Source organism: Perca fluviatilis, chromosome 17, assembly GCF_010015445.1.
Source record: "Perca fluviatilis chromosome 17, GENO_Pfluv_1.0, whole genome shotgun sequence".
Lineage (NCBI taxonomy): Eukaryota > Metazoa > Chordata > Actinopteri > Perciformes > Percidae > Perca > Perca fluviatilis.
Window position 1 is genome coordinate 8,503,462 of NC_053128.1, and position 19,518 is coordinate 8,522,979.

Genomic DNA, 19,518 nt, shown 5'->3' on the forward strand with positions numbered 1-19,518 from the left:
CCGGCTACCTTACTGAGCTAATAATTTACCATGGGAATCATGTATTCTTCGTGAGGCCTTACTCAATGGAGCTGTATTAATTATCATCTTCTCTCTGTATAGACCTGCAGGACCCGAGCAGAGCTACGATGCTCTCCCAGGTAACCTAAAGGTTAGTAACGTAGCTATATTATGGTCTATTAGGAAAAATTATTATCCAGCTAACTACTAATTGTTGTGGTTGCTATTGGCCTGATAATACACAATGCTAGGGTATTGGTTAAGTTGTACAATGTAGAAGCTGTGAATGTAATGTATTATATCTAGAGGTTGACACATACTGTACAGTACAAATGCAGTGTTAGCACTTCTTAACTGGTTCATCTTTATAGTTTTGTGCTCATCTGTACTTTCCTAGTTATGACAGACTGGCTATCCTAACTCTAATTACATGTCTTCTGTTGCATTTGCAAGCAGGTCAGCATAAGGAAAATGTTCATAGTGTTTTTAAAGGCTACACATGTGCTAATGGCTACTTAAAAGCAAGTTATTTTAATTGTAAATCACACAACCTTGGAAGCCTCAGTTATCAGTAAGAACTTTGTTACCATTTGATTTGTGTAAGAAACTTTGTTATAATTTTCTATCACAGCTCACATCAGGCAGCAGGCAGACCAACCAGGAGGACGTGGAGCAGCAGAGGGAGAGGAGCCTTTAGTCTCTCTGTGGAGGAAACACTGGGTGCGAAGGCTTCAAACAGCCAGGGTATAGACCAATAGTGTATGTATTGATCATATTTTGCTCAGATACTCAGTTAACACTTACAATAACCTTTTTTCTTAAGTTTTCATTGGTGTACTTGTAGTTTCTTAGTCCATTGTATGTCAATATATATCCTACTACAGTATACTGTCCTGTAATTTAATTTGTGTTTACATTCTTACTGTAATTATATTTTAAAATGCACATAATATATAAAACATTTTTTTACATTCACCCTTGTCCGTTTGGTTCATTATATAAAACAGGAAATAATATAATATTATAATGCTTTATTTTTAGTCCAATATAAAACTTCACATACATAATGGATATTTGAACATATTTAGCTGGGGCTCCGGTGGTAGAAGAAGCTGGAACTCAGTGTCAGTCATTATTTGCAGTACATCACAGGTCAGGGTCAGTTTTTCATCACCAACAATACACAAACATACTGAGTAATTGGGTTATGTATATATTTCACATATTCAGTTTCACCTAAGGCAAGCTGTATTTCTCTGCTGGCTTGTGTCTGCAACAACACTTCTGAGGGTGGTGCAGGAATATCACACATAACTCCTGGATGCCTGGGATCATCTGGTCTCCTGAGCTCCCTGATGGCCCACTGCTCCAGTCTGGACGACAGCCTTTTCTGCAGGACAGTTCTCTGAAGGGCTGGGATGTGGCTGTAGTCCTTCACTTCCTTGACTTCTTATTGTAAAGCTTGAAGTACCTTATTGGATGATAAAAAAGTGTTTGAAATTAGCTCAATAATAAATAATTGTAATGCACTCTAGAAACATTTTTCTAGCTTTCTGAACACTACTGGAACACTTATTTCTGGAATATTATTGATCACACTTTCTAGATTCCTACCTCCACGTTGACTACATGTGTAAAGTAAGATATGGCCAGCCACCAGGACACATGCACATCACATCAAACCATAAGGATCACTAAGCAAAGTATTTGTCAAGGGCCTGGTGTGTTAGTTAAAGTACATAGTTTGGACAGTAGTAACACTATGCATTAATTCTAAATATTGTTGACATTTACAGCGCTAAAAAATACAAAAAATATGTCCGTTATCTGCCATCTTAAGGTAGTGCAAAGAAAGAACAGTGTGTACAGATGGAACATTATCTAATGTATGTGTCGAACCCTATATATATTACATTCACAGCTTCTACATTGTACAACTTAACCAATACCCTAGCATTGTGTATTATCAGGCCAATAGAAACCACAACAATTAGTAGTTAGCTGGATAATATTTTTTCCTAATAGACCATAATATAGCTACGTTACTAACCTTTAGGTTACCTGGGAGAGCATCGTAGCTCTGCTCGGGTCCTGCAGGTCTCTACAGAGAGAAGACGATAATTAATACAGCTCCATTGAGTAAGGCCTTACGAAGAATACATGATTCCCATGGTAAATTATTAGCTCAGTAAGGTAGCCGGTGGCTAGCTACAAGTTTTAGATAACGTTAGCAGTAGCCTATAGCTAATGTTAAATGCTAACTTAAAAGCTTTACTACTAGCTAGCTAGCGTCACTTAACACAACGAAACAACAAATGTCTAGTAACCATGCTTGCAACGTGATCACAGATAATATATATATATTAATAATACTTACACTTTATTAATCTTGTAGGAATCCCCTGTGGAGTGGCTTGTGTGTCCTCCAGACCAGACTCTGAGTCTCCAACGTTAGTTTACCTGCACTGAGGCTGAGCTGTCACTCAAACTTTCCCCTTAAGTCTCATTAGCCAATGGGGACGACCCCTGTAAGACCTCGCACGCGAGATGTTTGTGTCAGAATCGCAAGCAAAAGTCAGGGAGCGCAAACGGAAAGCTGGGAGCATGACTGCAAACGTGATGGAGAGAGCAAAAGACTGATCATTGAGAAAGAAGCAGAGGGAACTGTAAACAAAAGGACATAATATCAAACAAATAAAAGACCAATAGTTTACAACTACACAAATGTTTTGTTTGCAAGTTTTAAGTTTTACCTTTGAGGTGACAGTTTTTTAGCTTGAGTTAGTGTTTTTTGTTTGATACTTGAGAAGTTTTGCTTGGAATTAAAGTCACAAAACTAATCCCATATTTATCACTTTTTCCACGTACTATACTATGACTGTTTTCGACATACTATACTATGACTCATTTATCACTTTTTTCGACATACTATACTATGACTCTTTTATCACTTTTTCCACATACTATACTATGACTGTTTAACATACTATACTATGAGTCATTTATCACTTTTTTCGACATGCTATACTATGACTGTTTTCAACTTACTATACTATGACTGTTTTGTCACTTTTTTCGACATAATATACTATAACTCATTTATCACTTTCTTGGACATACTACACTATGACTGTTTTCGACTTACTATACTGTGACTTTTTATAACTTTTTTCGACATACTATACTATGACTCATTTATCACTTTTTTCGACATACTATACTATGACTGTTTTCAACATACTATACTATGACTGTTTTCGACATACTATACTATGAATAATTCTTTTTTCTCTTTTATCACTTTTTCCCCATACTATACTATGACTGTTTGACATACTATGACTGAGTTATGACTTTTTCCCCATACTATACTGTGACTGTTTTCGACATACTATACTATGACTGTTTTCGACTTACTATACTATGACTCATTCATAACGTTTTCCACATACTATACTATGACGCTTTTATCACTTTTTCCACATACTATGCTATGACTGTTTTCGACATACTATACTATGACTCATTTATCACTTTTTCCGCATACTATACTATGACTGTTTTCAACATACTAAACTATGAGTCATTTATCACTTTGTTCGACATGCTATACTATGACTGTTTTGTCACTTTTTTCGACATACTATACTATGACTCATTTATCACTTTCTTGGACATACTATACTATGACTGTTTTCAACATACTATACTATGACTCACTTATCACTTTTTTTCGACATACTATACTATGACTCTTATCATTTTTTTCCACATACTATACTATGACTGTTTGACATACTATACTATGACTTATTTATCAATGTTTTCCACATACTATGACTCATTTATCACTTTTTTCCCCACATACTATACTATGACTCTTATATCACTTTTTCCACGTACTATACTATGAGTCATTTATCACTTTGTTCGACATGACTGTTTTCGACTTACTATACTATGACTGTTTTCGACATACTATACTATGACTAATTTATCACTTTTTTGGACATACTATACTATGACTGTTTTCAACTTACTATACTATGACTCATATCACTTTTTTCGACATACTATACTATGACTCATTTATCACTTTTTCCACGTACTATACTATGACTGTTTTCGACATACTATACTATGACTGTTTTCAACATACTATACTATGACTCATTTATCCCTTTTTTGGACATACTATACTATGACTCATTTATCACTTTTTTGGACATACTATACTATGACTGTTTTCGACTTACTATACTATGACTTTTTATAACTTTTTTCGACATACTATACTATGACTCATTTATCACTTTTTTCGACATACTATACTATGACTCTTTTATCACTTTGTCCACATACTATGACTGTTTTCGACATACTATACTATGACTCATTTATCACTTTTTTCGACATACTATACTATGACTCTTTTATCACTTTGTCCACATACTATGACTGTTTTCGACATACTATACTATGACTCATTTATCACTTTTTTCGACATACTATACTATGACTGTTTTCGACTTACTATACTATGACTAATTTATCACTTTTTTCGACATACTATACTATAACTCTTTTATCACTTTGTCCACATACGATGACTGTTTTCGACTTACTATACTATGACTCATTTATCACTTTTTTCGACATACTATACTATGACTGTTTTCGACTTACTATACTATGACTAATTTATCACTTTTTTGTACATACTATACTATGACTCATTTATCACTTTTTTTGACATACTATACTATGACTCTTTTATCACTTTTCCCCACATACTATACTATGACTCTTGTATCACTTTTTCCACGTACTATACTATGACTGTTTTCGACATAGTATACTGTGACTCATTTATCACTTTTTTCGACATACTATACTATGACTGTTTTATCACTTTATCCACATACTATACTATGACTGTTTTTGACATACTATAATATGACTCATTTATCACTCTTTTTCGCATACTATACTATGACTGTTTTCGCTACTACTATACCATGACTTTTATAACTTTTTCCGCATACTATACTATGACTCTTTTATCACTTTGTCCACATACTATGACTGTTTTCGACTTACTATACTATAACTCATTCATAACGTTTTCCACATACTATACTATGACTCATTCATAACGTTTTCCACATACTATACTATGACTCTTTTATCACTTTTTCCACATACTATACTATGACTGTTTTCGACATACTATACTATGACTCATTTATCACTATTTCCACGTACTATACTATGACTGCTTTCAACATACCATACTATGACTCATTTATCACTTCTTTGGACATATACTATGATCGTTTGACTTACTATGACTTTTTATGACTTTTTTCGACATACTATACTATGACTCATTTATCACTTTTTCCACATACTATACTATGACTGTTATCGACTCAGTTATCACTTTTTTCGACATACTATACTATGTTTTTTTAATCACTTTTTCCACATACACACTATGACTCATTTATCACTTTTTCCACATACTATACTATGAATTTTGTGGACATACTATACTATGACTATTTTATCACTTTTTTCGACATACTATACTATGACTGTTTTCGACATGCTATACTATGACTCATTTATCACTTTTTTCGACATACTATACTATGACTTTTTTCGACTTACTATACTATGACTTTTTTATCACTTTTTTCAACATACTATACTATGAATTTTTTGGACATACTATACTATGACTCAGTAATCACTTTTTCCGACATACTATACTATGACTTTTTATAACTTTTTCCGACATACTATACTATGAATTTTGTGGACATACTATACTATGACTATTTTATCACTTTTTTCGACATACTATACTATGACTGTTTTCGACATGCTATACTATGACTCATTTATCACTTTTTTCAACATATTATACTATGACTTTTTTCGACTTACTATACTATGACTTTTTATCACTTTTTCAAATTGTTCAATTGTTCTAAATCTTTTAGCATTATTGAACTTTTAAAGCCAATAATTTAGTTTAGCGTTAGCTTTTCAAAATGCCTTAAATATTCCACATATTTTTTACATTAATGGTGTTTTTCATCTTTTCAATGAAATTCCTACTAATTAATATTTTACTACTTCATCTTCTTACACATTTAAGTCAACAATGCAGTTTAGCTTCAGCAATTTAGCTTTTCAGCATTCACATGCATTTTCTGCACGCAATGCATTTTTCTAGTTTTCACTATAATTCCATCCATAAGTAACACAATGACAGAATCTATGACGGATTTGGTAATGACGTTATCAAAACGTTTTGGAACCACTGCTATATATACTCATCTAAAGGATTATTAGGAACATCGTGTTTGACCCCCTTTCGCCTTCAGGACTTCCTGTGTCATTGATTCAACAAGATGCTGGAAGCATTCTTTAGAAATGTTGGCCCATATTGATAGGATAGCATTCCCCACACCATTACACCACCACCACCACCACCACCACCAGCCTGAGCCAAATTCTGACTCCATCTGAATGTCTCAACAGAAATTGAGACTCATCAGACCAGGCAACATTTCTCCAGTCTTCAACTGTCCAATTTTGGTGAGCTCGTGCAAATTGTAGCCTCATTTTTCCTATTTTTAGTCAGGGCTCTAGAGTGCGACCAATTTGGTCACAAATGCGACCAAAATTTGTAAGGGTGCAACTAAGATTTTTCCTAGGTCGCAGCAGTGCACCTAACTTCCTTGCATCCGCTGCCTCTCCACGAACAAAGCGATGTCGTTTCTATCGATATGGTTTAATGTTGCGTTACATGACCCATTCCTTCTGCAAAACGGTGGCTGTGTTTGGATCTCTCCTCCGCGCAGCCCCGCCCCCATTCACTCACACACGGGCCGGCTCACCTGCAACATGAGAGACGTAGCGCCGCCGGTCCACATTTGTCTACAGTTTTAATTGTTATTAACACAGCTGTATATTGTTAAGTATGAGAGGGAAACCTGTATTGGTACCAGTGTTTCCGCTGGTAACTGTAATCTGTTATTGCGGCCGCCACGGCGAAAAACACATTAGAAGTTATTGAATGGAACTACGGTAACTTCAGTTCGTTGAATAATAGCGTGTGAGACGGAGCCTGCTGGACCTGGGCGAGAGATGTGACCCACGGCCACATTATCATAGTTCATAAAAATGCAGCGCAGTGACGATACAGACATTTCATAGCCTACACAAGATGTGTGTAACGCCGCTGACCCGCATTCGACCTGCGCAGGACCCATTCATAATGAGTCAGCCGTCACTCTGTGAGTATGCCATCGTACTCCCTCAACCTATCTACCTATATGAGCTACTGGGTTATCCGGTGTGTGAAGTGAAGGAGCTTTTTCAGAGATATATTATATATGATATTTTTTTTTTTAAATATATCCCAGGCTATTTATTTCAGATTATTTACAAGTGTTGCAGCTGTATATTTTCAAATTGGGAAGGAAAACCTGTCTTTGCATTTTATTTTAATCACATCTGTTTTAATAAAAGAGCTTGTGAAAAGCGGCTTTTACTTAAAACTGAACATTTAGCCCACTTTGTAAAAAATATAAATTAGAGCTAGAGATACAGTACAGGCCAAAAGTTTGGACACACCTTCTCATTCAATGAGTTTCCTTTTTATTTCCATGACTATTTACATTGTAGAGTCTCACTGAAGGCATCAAAACTATGAATGAACACATATGGAATTATGTACTTAAGTGTGAAATAACTGAAAACATGTCTTATATTTTAGTTTCTTCAAAGTAGCTACCCTTTGCTTTTTTATTAATAAGGGAAAAAGTTCCACTAATTAACCCTGACAAAGCACACCTGTGAAGTGAAAACCATTTCAGGTGACTACTTCATGAAGCTCATTGAGAGAACACCAAGGGTTTGCAGAGTTATCAAAAAAGGCAAAGGGTGGCTACTTTGAAGAATCTAAAATATAAGACATGTTTTCAGTTATTTCACACTTTTTTGTTAAGTACATAATTCCATATGTGTTCATTCATAGTTTTGATGCCTTCAGTGAGAATCTACAATGTAAATAGTCATGAAAATAAAGAAACACATTGAATGAGAAGGTGTGTCCAAACTTTTGGCCTGTACTGTATATATTGTGTATCACCATTCAGCCGAAAAACACAGAGATATGATTTTTAGTCCTGGACTAGTGGAAGATCTGATAAGAATCATTGTGGAGGGGCCCAGCTTGGAGAATTTTCATGCTAGGGAGTGTGGCAAGCTGGTTTAGCCAAGGCCAAAGGGGAAGAAGGCCAAATTACAGGTGTTGGCCATCTGAGGGGCATTTGACAGCAAGGGGGGACCAGCTATAAGACTTTGAGTACAGTATAATTGTGCTTCAAATTCAAAAAAAAAAGATGTACCAACTCCTTATTCTTATTTAAAATAATTGACATAATATATATATGAATGTATATGGTGTGTGATAAAAAGGTGACCTTGAAATTGTGGCGTTAATGGCGACGTGAGGAAAAATTTGGGTGCACCTAAATTTTGTGCTGGTGCACCTAAATAAAAAAGCACCAGTGCACCAGTGCGACCAAGGCAAAAAGTTAGTCTGGAGCCCTGTTAGTGGAGAGGAGTGGTACCCGGTGGGGTCTTCTGCTGGTGTAGCCCATCTGCCTCAAGGTTGTGAGTGTTGTGGCTTCACAAATGCTTTGCTGCATACCTCGGTTGTAACAAGTGGTTATTTGAGTCAAAGTTGATCTTCTATCAGCTTGAATCAGTCGCCCCTTTCTCCTACATCAGTTTGGAGTTCAGGAGATTGTCTTGACCAGGACCACACCCCTAAATGCATTGAAGCAGCTGCCATGTGATTGCTTCATTAGATAATTGCATTAACGATAAATTTAACAGGTGTTCCTAATAATCCTTTAGGTGAGTGTATAACTAAATTATTGCTTTAAATAATGCCACAGTCAGCCATGGTGGTTTCTGTTTGCGGTCACCCTACTACAGCTCATAAATGGGGTAAAAAAAAAAAAAGAAAGATTTCCAGTGGCAAGTATGATTTATATGATTAGGATAGTACAACAATAACAGATTAATATTCAATTACTCACATCCTCAGACTCGAAGACGTGGCAGATCATCCTGTACAGCCGTCTGTCATCGTGGCTCATGGTGGTTTGCTCGGCTGCGTGGTCCAGGTTTTCCTGCGCGCTGCGGGAGCGCACCATCTTCCCCCGGGCCATCAGCACCACCATGTTACCGATGTCGGCTATGTAGGAGATCGTCCTCAGTGGCAGGTCCATTAAAGACTCCTGGGATCCAAAAAAAAAAAAAAAGAAAGATATGAGGTACTCTCAATTAATCCTCAAATTTCTGCGTATGATGACATTGTCGTCCCTCCAGAAGGATTTAAAGGTATATATAGTAGGGGTGTAATTTCACAAGTTTCATCACGACACAATATTATATTGATTCTTTGGACATCTTTGGCTGATATCTTAAAGTCTGTCACTATACAATTTCAATTTGATTCAATTCGGGGCCTACGATCGTTATTAAACAATGTGTCATATGCCCATTTAACACAGTAACATTTATATAAACTCAAAAAAAGCAACTAAAACATGATTTGACAATTTCATTACTGAGCTCTTCTAGACATTTAAAATTAAAAACTATTTTTAATAAAAAGAATAAATATGAACAAAAAAAAGGGCACCATCTTATCGATATTTTCACTTTGCATCGATAATATGCTCATTGAATTGATTTATCGATCCAGATCAATGTATCATCACATAATATATAGACTTAAGGTAAGGAATGCACGTTATCATGTTTCTACCTGAGTGTCTGCATTGAGGACTTTGATCCTCTGCGTGGACATGAACAAATCAACCTCAGCAGTGGACGGAGGCTCCCCGTCGGGGCTCTGTATAGCCACAAAGAGACAACAAGAAGAGAGCAGAACAGAAGAAGCAACAGGCTGATGAAAGAAAGCGAAGGAGATCAGAGCAGACGTCACAACTGTTAAGAGCCATCGCATCTAACGGCTACAAATAAAGACTAATGAAAGCAAAAACACAGATGGTGACCCAACATGCATGCGACAAACAAAAGAGTACAATCAATGTCAATCACATCTGCACCAATGTTCTTGTCTAACACACATTTATCTTTTACATGAAAGAGAATCAAAGAGAGACAAAGAAAACCAACTAAACGTACCTTTTTCCTGTTCTTTGCCTGCTTCTGAGCAGCCTGCGGTGATCAGAAAGCACAATAGAGACTCAGAAAGACGACAGTATAAGAAAACAGCTTGTTGGGTGCATCGACAGCAGCCCAATCGCCTCTCTGTAGACTCTCTCCATTCCAGTTGCTAAATTAAAGGTTGTGTATGTGCGTGTGGGAGGACAGTGATGTTGCCGTCTATCACATCTGGCATCAGCAGGCTGCCAGAGGCCTCTGCAGCAAACATGATCAAAAGTTTCCTCTTCATCAATGTGACACAAAACCACCCTGAAGACAGACAAGCTGCCTCATATGTTTGTGGCCGACGCCTCATGACAGCTCGGGGTTTGTGTTTTCAAATGTTGGCTTATGCCACCATGTGCTCGCTTAACTGAACCTATGTGGTTTCAAGGTTTCATCATTAGAGATTTGATTAAAGTGGATCTCATCTGTAAATATTTATATTATAATAAATATGGTTGTACGATGTGCAATATCTGAGAGGGTTCGGGGGCAATATTTTTAATTTGATATGGTATTGCTCAATTATGAATTTGGGCATTGTGCAATACAAAAGTTATTGACCACAACATGATTTTATGGGAAAAGTGCAATCTGGGCAGAATTAAGTGCAATATGAGGGGAAGTATGTGTTCTTCTGCTGTGAGTGTGAGGAAAGGTAGGGGGGGGGGCTCTTGTGTGAGGTGTACCAGATGTTCATTGAACGCATGGGATGACATAATGTATGCTTATGTTTTATGCATGTTTACTGTGCGTTTGTGTGCATTGTGTCGCCATTTTCTGTTGTGTCGCCGTTTTCTGTTCTCTCGACTGCCCAAGACGAATTTCTCCGATAGGAGACAATATCTTAAAATCAAAATGACCGTAGTTTCTACCTGGATCACGGTTAATGTTTATTTTAACACTTTTGCTTTTTCTACTATGACAAGTCAAAATGTGTGCTCGAAAAGAAAGAAAAAACATTAACATTAAAGCTGGCTGTATGTTGGGGTTTTGGACTAGTGGTCTGACAAAACAAGACATTGAATCACATTGGCTTGGGCTCTGGAAAAATGGGCTCTTTTTTAAAAACACTAATTTTCTGACATTTGAAAGACTAAACAATTTGTGCTGCTTTAAAGCTCTTTCAATGGTGATAATCAGACCTCTATTAAAGCTCATGAAAAAATCTAAATTGTTAACACTGTTGTTAAGACTACCATATGCCCTCGAAGCCCTCGAAGCCCGGCGCAAACATTACAATTGGCTCGTTCGAAATGAGCCAGGACTGCGCAGAATCGATCACCGGCGACCGACAATCGCCACCCAGTGCATGCCGGTTAGATTTGTGTCTGACTTGATCCCGACTTGCTCCAGACGTCATGCACACGTGGTCAACGATAACCTCACGATCAACATGGCGACGTTCTATACAAACTTTTAAGTGATTTTGGATTGATATTTGTCTGATTTGAAGGCTTATTCTGTGTTGCGTGGGGGATGGTGATAGGGTCGTCAGGGAGAATAATGGTGTAGACACATATAGCCGACGGGCAACCGTTGACAGAAAACCCCGTCGATGTGATCAGTCGCGTCCCCGAGGTCCAAAAAAGTGCCACAGAACAGACCAAAAAGACGAGACGAGACGTAATACATCTCTATAACAGCAGGCGGCGCTAATCTGTAATGTTGCCCAAGAAATGAAAACCGGCAGCTGATTGGACGAACGCGTCACATGGGTTTGTTTTCTCCGGAAATTCAGAACCAGACTGTCATGGCGGCCGTTCAGAATCCGATCTCATATTGTACTAAAATAGTTCACTGAAACATGTTTCTGAAAACATTTTAAGCGAGAAATAGGCCGTGCAGTTGCCGAATCTGTCTTCATTTCAGATCAACAAAGGTCAGTTTAAAAGATTTTCATCAGATTTTGAGAGACTGTAGTCACCTCATTCCGCTCGTCATTTCCGGGTGAGTCCCGACTTCCCTGCCGCCGACCGAACATGTCAGGTCGGCCAAAATGAACGCTGACAGCCCCCCAGACGGACGACGGCACGGGACACACCGAACAGATTTGAGTCACTGACCTCGCCAGACTGTCCCACGGCCGATAATCGGCCTGATGTGTCCCGGCCTTAAATGCATTGAGATTACAGATCATCTACGGTCTGCTGTAGATTAACATCAGCAACAGATCGGGTGTAGAGCATTTCAACAGGGTACTAATAATCAAAGCAATTGGAGACTGCAGTGCTTACAAGCTGATACACGTGTCTGATAACATTTTAATAAATCAGAATCAGACCTAACAGGATGGGAGTGTTTCTGTGACATCAAGTTCAGACCGAAGGCTGCTTGGAACGGTTGTTAACTGTCCGACTTGGCTGCAGCTTTTTTTCACCGGCCCTGGCTGCTGCCACATGCTCCCGTCCACTTTACAGGCAAGACGCAGCTCAACTCGAACGAGCCCAATGTTTCTCGTTTTAACCACGCCTCTCAGCATCATCATGATCTCAAGATGGACTCCTGACCTGTGGTGGGCTTCACATCATGTGCTGACTCAACATACAAAAACTACATTACAACAACAATGAGGACAGTTCAGGACTGTTTCAAATATTCTCTGGTCTAGCAGCTATAAACAAAGAAACGGTCAGCAAGTTAGTGTCCCGTTCCCTACTGAGCCTGTAACCGGCTTTACTCACTCACTCCACTCAACTGACTTTAGCAGTTTGGATAACAGACACTCGACTGCTGTTATTCTGTAATAACATGTGAACTAACCACCGACACTGGACTCATGGCTGCAGAATGAAATGGCAAATCAGATTAATTTACTGCCGGAACGCAGTGTGATTAACCCCTGACTCACTATGTAAATGTACATTAAGTACTATACTTAAGTACACATTTTTGGTACTTGTACTTTACTAAAAGTATTCCCATTTTATGTTACTTGATACTTCTACTTCACTACAAATCAGAGGCAAATATTGTACTTTTTACTCCATTACATTTGTCTGGCAGCTTTAGTTACTTTTCAGATTACAATTTGTTTTACCCTTCCTGTGCAGTGAAAACCATGTAAATCCAAATGTGGTGATTTTGAATTAGAATGTTTGAGTAACCAAACCCCTTCCTCAGTTCCAAATACAGATGTTTATAGAATTTAAATTTGGGGGAGAGAAAAAAAAAAAAAGAAAAAAAGAAAAAGAGTACTGGTATCAGATCGGTACTCTGTATCAGCCACTTCTTCGTGTCGCATCACTGCCTCCCTACAAGTGAGATGCCAGCTCACCCAGCCTGTGAGACAGTGATCTAAAAATGACTGCGTATCCCCTCACCATTACACAGTCTCTAAATGTCTCCCTCCCTGTAGGTTTCTAAGACCTTAATGGAGGCAATGTCCTGGATCTGTCAGTCAACCGTCCAGAAAGCAGAGTTCGGCTCAGCTCCTCTAACTTTCTTCCCTTGCCTCTCCAAAATGCCCATCTCTCCCGCGCACACAGTTCTATGTCTCAATGCTACACTGTCCCTGTAAGCCATCTTTCACACTCACTCCCTGACACCAGCTGCCCTCAACTGACTCCAGCTACATTCACACAGGAGCCCTTAAATGTGTTTTTTTTCATTTTTATATGTGCTGATGTACTTAATGTTTAATCACCGTGATCGGAGTTAGAAGCGTTTTTCCTTTGCGTGATGCATGTGACATCATGCAGTGCGACTGGAGCAGAAAGCGTGGTCTACAGGCTCCACAGCCTCACAGCCTGGAATAGTTTATATATAACATCCAGTGGAGCAGCGGAGGAGCACTGATGTGTGGATGATTCATTGTGCACAAACCCAGGCACTTTTTTGCCCGCTGGCTGGGTTGCCTGCTGAGGGTTTCTGACTTTAAAAGAGCCAAATAAGAAACAAACCACAGTTGCATCACTGATGATGTGTCCAAGCATGTTTAAAAAATTTATCTCCAAACAGAGGAGCTGTGGGTTTGATCTTTGAGCCCCTTGAGGTCATTGATTGACAATGAACGTTATGGTCGATATGAAAATAAAAGCTTACCTCATGTTTGATAAACACATTCTTTGAGGAGTCAGTCTCTCCTCACTCACTCAGCACCCACACATTTAAAAAAATATATTTTTGGCTCTACACAATCCACATAAATGACCTGGTTGACATTTTATTGCTGGGCCAAATGGGAATACCCTAGATGCCTTGTTTCACCCAAATTCAGCCTGATGTATTTGGACTTTTTTGGGCTGGCCTAAGAAGAAACAGTTTATTTTTATCGCCAGAGCACTGAACTTGTAAAAAAGAATTTCTATGCCAATATATAAAAAGGTATAAATCAATATTTAGCCTCTGAATTTGAGAGGTTCAACAGAGAGAAATAATGTACTAGTGTGATTAAAAACAAAACATTGGGTATTGTTGGGAGATTCTTGAATGTGACCACGTTGTCAAGAAAGAGGCTGTGTCCGAAATCACTCCCCATTTACTGGGGAATATCTAGGCACCTCACGATTTGATTAGATTCTGGCTACGATGCGATGACAAAACAATTATCGATTATTATTATTATTATTATTATTATTATTATTATTATTATTATTATTATTATTATTATTAGCAGCCATCCTGAGAGCTCCACCTTTGAACGTACACATGTTCCACCAAAACATAGAGGCTATTTTGCAGCGGCACAGTGGCTCCGTCCGGCGCTTGGCACCGCCCAAGATGACTGTGATTATCTTAGAGAAATGCCAATAAACCAGAGCATGTTTTTCTCCCATCCCGGAATGGCACTAGCCAGACCCTCCCCCGTAGTGCTATGGGGGAAGGTCTGACAACACAAGACTATTAAGAAAATAGTGAGTGAACGATGGAGTGATCTCGGACCCGGAACCTATTGTTCTTCCTCCACTCATAATCTCTATGACTGCAGGATGAAATCAAATAAGCTGGAGCCTGCACTCACCCGGACTCTGCTCATGGCCTCCTGTGCCTGCTGCATGCGGGCGCTCTTTGTGGGCGTCCTCTCTGAGAGCAGGTGGGTGCAGCCCAGGTAGGTCGCTGCAAAGATGATGCCGTCGATAAGGTCTTCGGGGTCGCAAGGTCCCGGGACTGCATGAACCACATGCAATCGTTAGGCACATTTACACACAAATGCATATAACATACTGGCACACTACATACAAATTATAAAGTGAAGATATGGCATGATCTAAAAAAAAAAAAAAAAAAAAAAAACTATACACAACATCTATAATATACAGTATCTCACAAAAGTGAGTACAACCCTCACATTTGAGTAAATATTTCATTATATTAGGGATGCACCGAAATGAAAATTCTTGGCCGAAACCGAAAAAGAGGAAACCAAGACCGAAAACCGAAACACCGAAAGAAATTAGGCCAATTATTAGTACCATTTTATTTATGGCTATGACTGTGTACTAACTTTACTAAAATCAAGGCATTGTATAAATTAAAGTTTAATTAAAAAAATATCTAGCAGAAATATGGCTACAATCTGATAGTCACATACAGTATATAGTAGCCTAAGAACAGAATAGCTTACCTATTGTTGTTATATTATTATTATTATTATTATTATTTTTTGAGGCACTTTCTTGCAGGATTTCACTGAACATATCAGACAACGAGGGTGCACGCCCCTCATCTGGTGCAGAGAGACAAGTCTTTTTTCTGTCGTCCTCGCGCTGGGATCTCCGTCTCCGCTCTCCGTCTCGCACCGGGTTCTCCGCATCCATCGCGGCCTGGATCATTTCTCGTGAGTCTTGCTTTATTTCCGCATCCAAGTAATGGTCTTTATAACGCGGATCAAGTACAGTCGCGATGAAGTGCAGAGGATCCGAATAGATCTCACTGAAACGTGTGCTGACAGACTCTAAGAGCGTACTTTTCATTGTTTTCACTCCGTGGTCCGTCTCAACCTCGTTGCTTAGGAGACGCTTTGCAGGTGGAAAGGATCGGGTACTGACACACGTGCAGGTCGTGGTTTCTGTTTGCGTCATCACAACATTTTCGGCCGTATTGTTTCGGTGATAAAAGTATTTTGGCCGAAAACCGAAAATGCCCTTTTGGGCCATTTTCGGCCGAACATTTTCGGTGCATCCCTACATTATATCTTTTAATGGGACAACACTGAAGAAATTACACTTTGCTACAATGTAAAGTATTAAGTGTACAGCTTGTATAACAGTGTAAATGTGCTGTCCCCTCAAAATAACAACACACAGCCATTAATGTCTAAACCGCTGGCAACAAAAGTGAGTACACCCCTATGTTAAATTCCCAGAGAGGCAGGCAGATTTTTATTTTTAAAGGCCAGTTATTTCATGGATCCAGGATACTATGTATCCTGATAAAGTTCCATTGGCCTTTGGACTTAAAATAGACCCACATCATCACATACCCTTCACCATACCTAGAGAGTGGCATGGGGTACTTTCCATAAAATCATCTCTCAATGCAAATCAAATCAGCTATTAGGCTAACTGAAATAAAACCATGTCAATCTCTAGGTATGGTGAAGGGTATGTGATGATGTGGGTCTATTTTAATTCCAAAGGGACTGTAACATGTAATATTCATCTTTATGTCAACAGATGAAAAGAATGGAGATGGAGCTGAGAATAACATTAGGATTTTTATATGAGAGTCCACTCACCGTCCACAAATGTTGGAAACGAAGGAAGAGATCTGCGAAGCTGAGAAGGCACAAAAAGGGAAACCTCCATCACCATCCTTATTATTTCTACTCACATACTGCAGGTCTCTCATTGAAATTCTGCTTCTAAGACTTTTACTGCTGCCAGCCATTCAGCTGCTGGCAGATTAATGCCTTGTAAAAGATGCCTGCCTTTGCTAAACATTTCTGTCACTGGATTACTTTGATACTGATGAAAGCTTGAAAGAGTTTTTAGAAAGGTCTCTTTTTCTATATTTTATGGATTTCTGGATGTTTATTGGCTCACCTCCTGGAGAGTGGGCTGCTGTGGAGGAGGCTGTGGCTGAACTTGAGCCTGTGGCTGAACTTGAGGCCGCAGCCGCTGAGCTGGAAGCTGCTGATGATGTTGATTCTGTTGTTGATGCTGATGTTGACGTTGGTGATGCGGATTAGGCGGCATAGTTGCGTAGGGTTGCGGCTGTGTGTATGCCTGCGGCGGCCTCGCCGTGTCCCTCTGCTGTGAATGGTGGCCGTGGTGGGGGTGATGGCTGTGTTGGGGCTGCTGTTGGGGATAATGTTGAGGATGAAGTGCTCTGGCTGACTCAACTCTCAGCGGACTGACCGGCTCCCGAACTGGAACTGAGGCGTAGCGGGATGGAGACTCAGACGCCGACTGACCGGGGGAGTGAGGAGAAGACTGAGAGAAGGAAACGGAGAGAAAATAGAAAAATAAGAGTGTTTTTGTATATACTCCTTTTAAAACTGCAATGCATCTACAGCAACTCAGTTGACACCTTATTCAGACGATACATGATTCAGGATTTGGGCATTAATCCAAGTAACACAAAATGAAATGAGAGACAGTGATGTAAATGTTGCTGTAAAACTTCCCGAAAGCAATAAAAATCTAATTTAATTATTGCAACACTGCAGACCAAACTCCTTGAGCAATGTCACTTATCAGCACAGCCTTAAAAGGGAAACTTCTCCGATTAGCATTAAGCTTTGTATCAGTAGAAACCTGGTAATATTTTTGAATGACCGTGCTTCCCTCCCTCATGTCCCCCTAAGAGGAGAGATCTCTGTATTGTGGGTCTGGAAAAAAGCCTCAAATGACGCAAAATGACGATTTTTGCGTCATCTGAGGTTTTTTTGCCCAGAGGCAAAAGACTACAGCCTGTATTAGGAGCCACTTCCGCATAGCCCAAAGGGGGTTGGACTGTCGGCTTTTTCCGGAGATTGCCGAGGAAAAAACGAGTGTCAGCCATCTTGAATCCTTGCTTAGCTTCTCAGCTTCTCAGCAGGAGCAGAAACTGTTCATCCCGACGGAAATTTTAGAACAACAATTATGTGCATTCAAACTACCGCACACGTGTACCACCGGGATACATTGGAACACATCGGAGAATATGCACACTTTATTACAGACGCAATACTCCACACACTACGCGAGCTTTGCCTGCACGGAGACCAGCGATGGTGCTCGATTCCTGTGGCCGGTAAAGTGACCTCATCAGCGGGGAGCGTTGAACGAGTGTGTCGGTGGAAAGCTAACGCTAGCCAGCCATCTGTTCACCAATCCTGCTTGCAAGTGTCCGCTCATTAAACAAACTGGACTACATCCAACTTCAACGAAACTCCCAACGTGAGTTCAGAGACTGCTGTGCTGTGTTTTTGTTGTTGTGGAAATATTGCTGTGGACAATCTAGCCTGCTGCTCTGTCACCGGGTAAGACTACTAGTGGAGGCGGGCTGTGTTACCCCGGACTGCCTGTTGCAGAAATGGGGTGATTTGTATCCAACTAACTGCTAACTGCTGGTGGAGTTTGTGACTGTAAAATGCCGACAATTCTAGCTACATCCCACGCAAATGTACGGCTGTGTTTATACTCAATGTTTATACCACAGCCCACCAAGAGTTAATGCTAGTAGCTATGTGTTAGCCTTCTTTTATTACATGGCTTGGTTGAATTCTAATGTAGAATGCGGTCTGTTATTTCTTGATAACAGACCGTTGCTAAGGATAACACACCGTTGCCATGCATAGCAGAGCGTTGCCATGGACACAGTTCTGTTCACTCTGGAGCTATCAATCAATCCGCTGAAAGAAGTCTGGATAATGTATCAGCTGTGGCCAAAAAAAAGCATGTTTTAAATGTGTAACACCACTTGAGTCACGGTGAAATGTTTTTTCATGTATATGGTTGAAATGACAATAAAACACTTGTTGAGTTGATCGTCTCACTGTCTGTCTGTAAAGGGTAGGCGTGGCTTGGGAGTGGCCTCATACAGCAGCAAAGCAAGTGCATTCTGGGATTTGGTGTCTTTCATCCATATGAGCCAAAAACACATTTTCTGGCTTATCTTGGCCTATAAGGCACCAATTTCAATTTTCTTTTCACATTTCTACTACATTAGTGACCCAATTTAAAAGATATATTCAGCATTCCAGCGGTGAAATTTTCCTTTAAAAAGGTCCCATGACACGGTGCTCTTTGGATGCTTTTATATAGACCACTTTTATATAGTGTGTGGCCTTGACCAACTGCCACTTTGCTCGTTTGAAAGCCATGA

The 19,518-nt window shown here is 39.4% G+C and overlaps 1 protein-coding gene across 1 annotated transcript in view; it reads right to left on the minus strand.

Moving 5' to 3' along the window:
- The window catches only part of LOC120545024 (amyloid-beta A4 precursor protein-binding family A member 1-like), a 38,924-nt gene that overhangs the window by 12,356 nt on the left and 7,050 nt on the right, over positions 1–19,518 (minus strand). The window contains exons 3-8 of the mRNA XM_039778956.1: positions 17,253–17,642; positions 16,946–16,985; positions 15,230–15,375; positions 10,243–10,275; positions 9,860–9,946; positions 9,126–9,326 (exon numbers count right to left, since the gene is read on the minus strand). Of these exons, the coding sequence (XP_039634890.1) occupies positions 9,126–9,326; positions 9,860–9,946; positions 10,243–10,275; positions 15,230–15,375; positions 16,946–16,985; positions 17,253–17,642 (897 nt within the window). The remainder of the gene's footprint in view (positions 1–9,125; positions 9,327–9,859; positions 9,947–10,242; positions 10,276–15,229; positions 15,376–16,945; positions 16,986–17,252; positions 17,643–19,518) is intronic.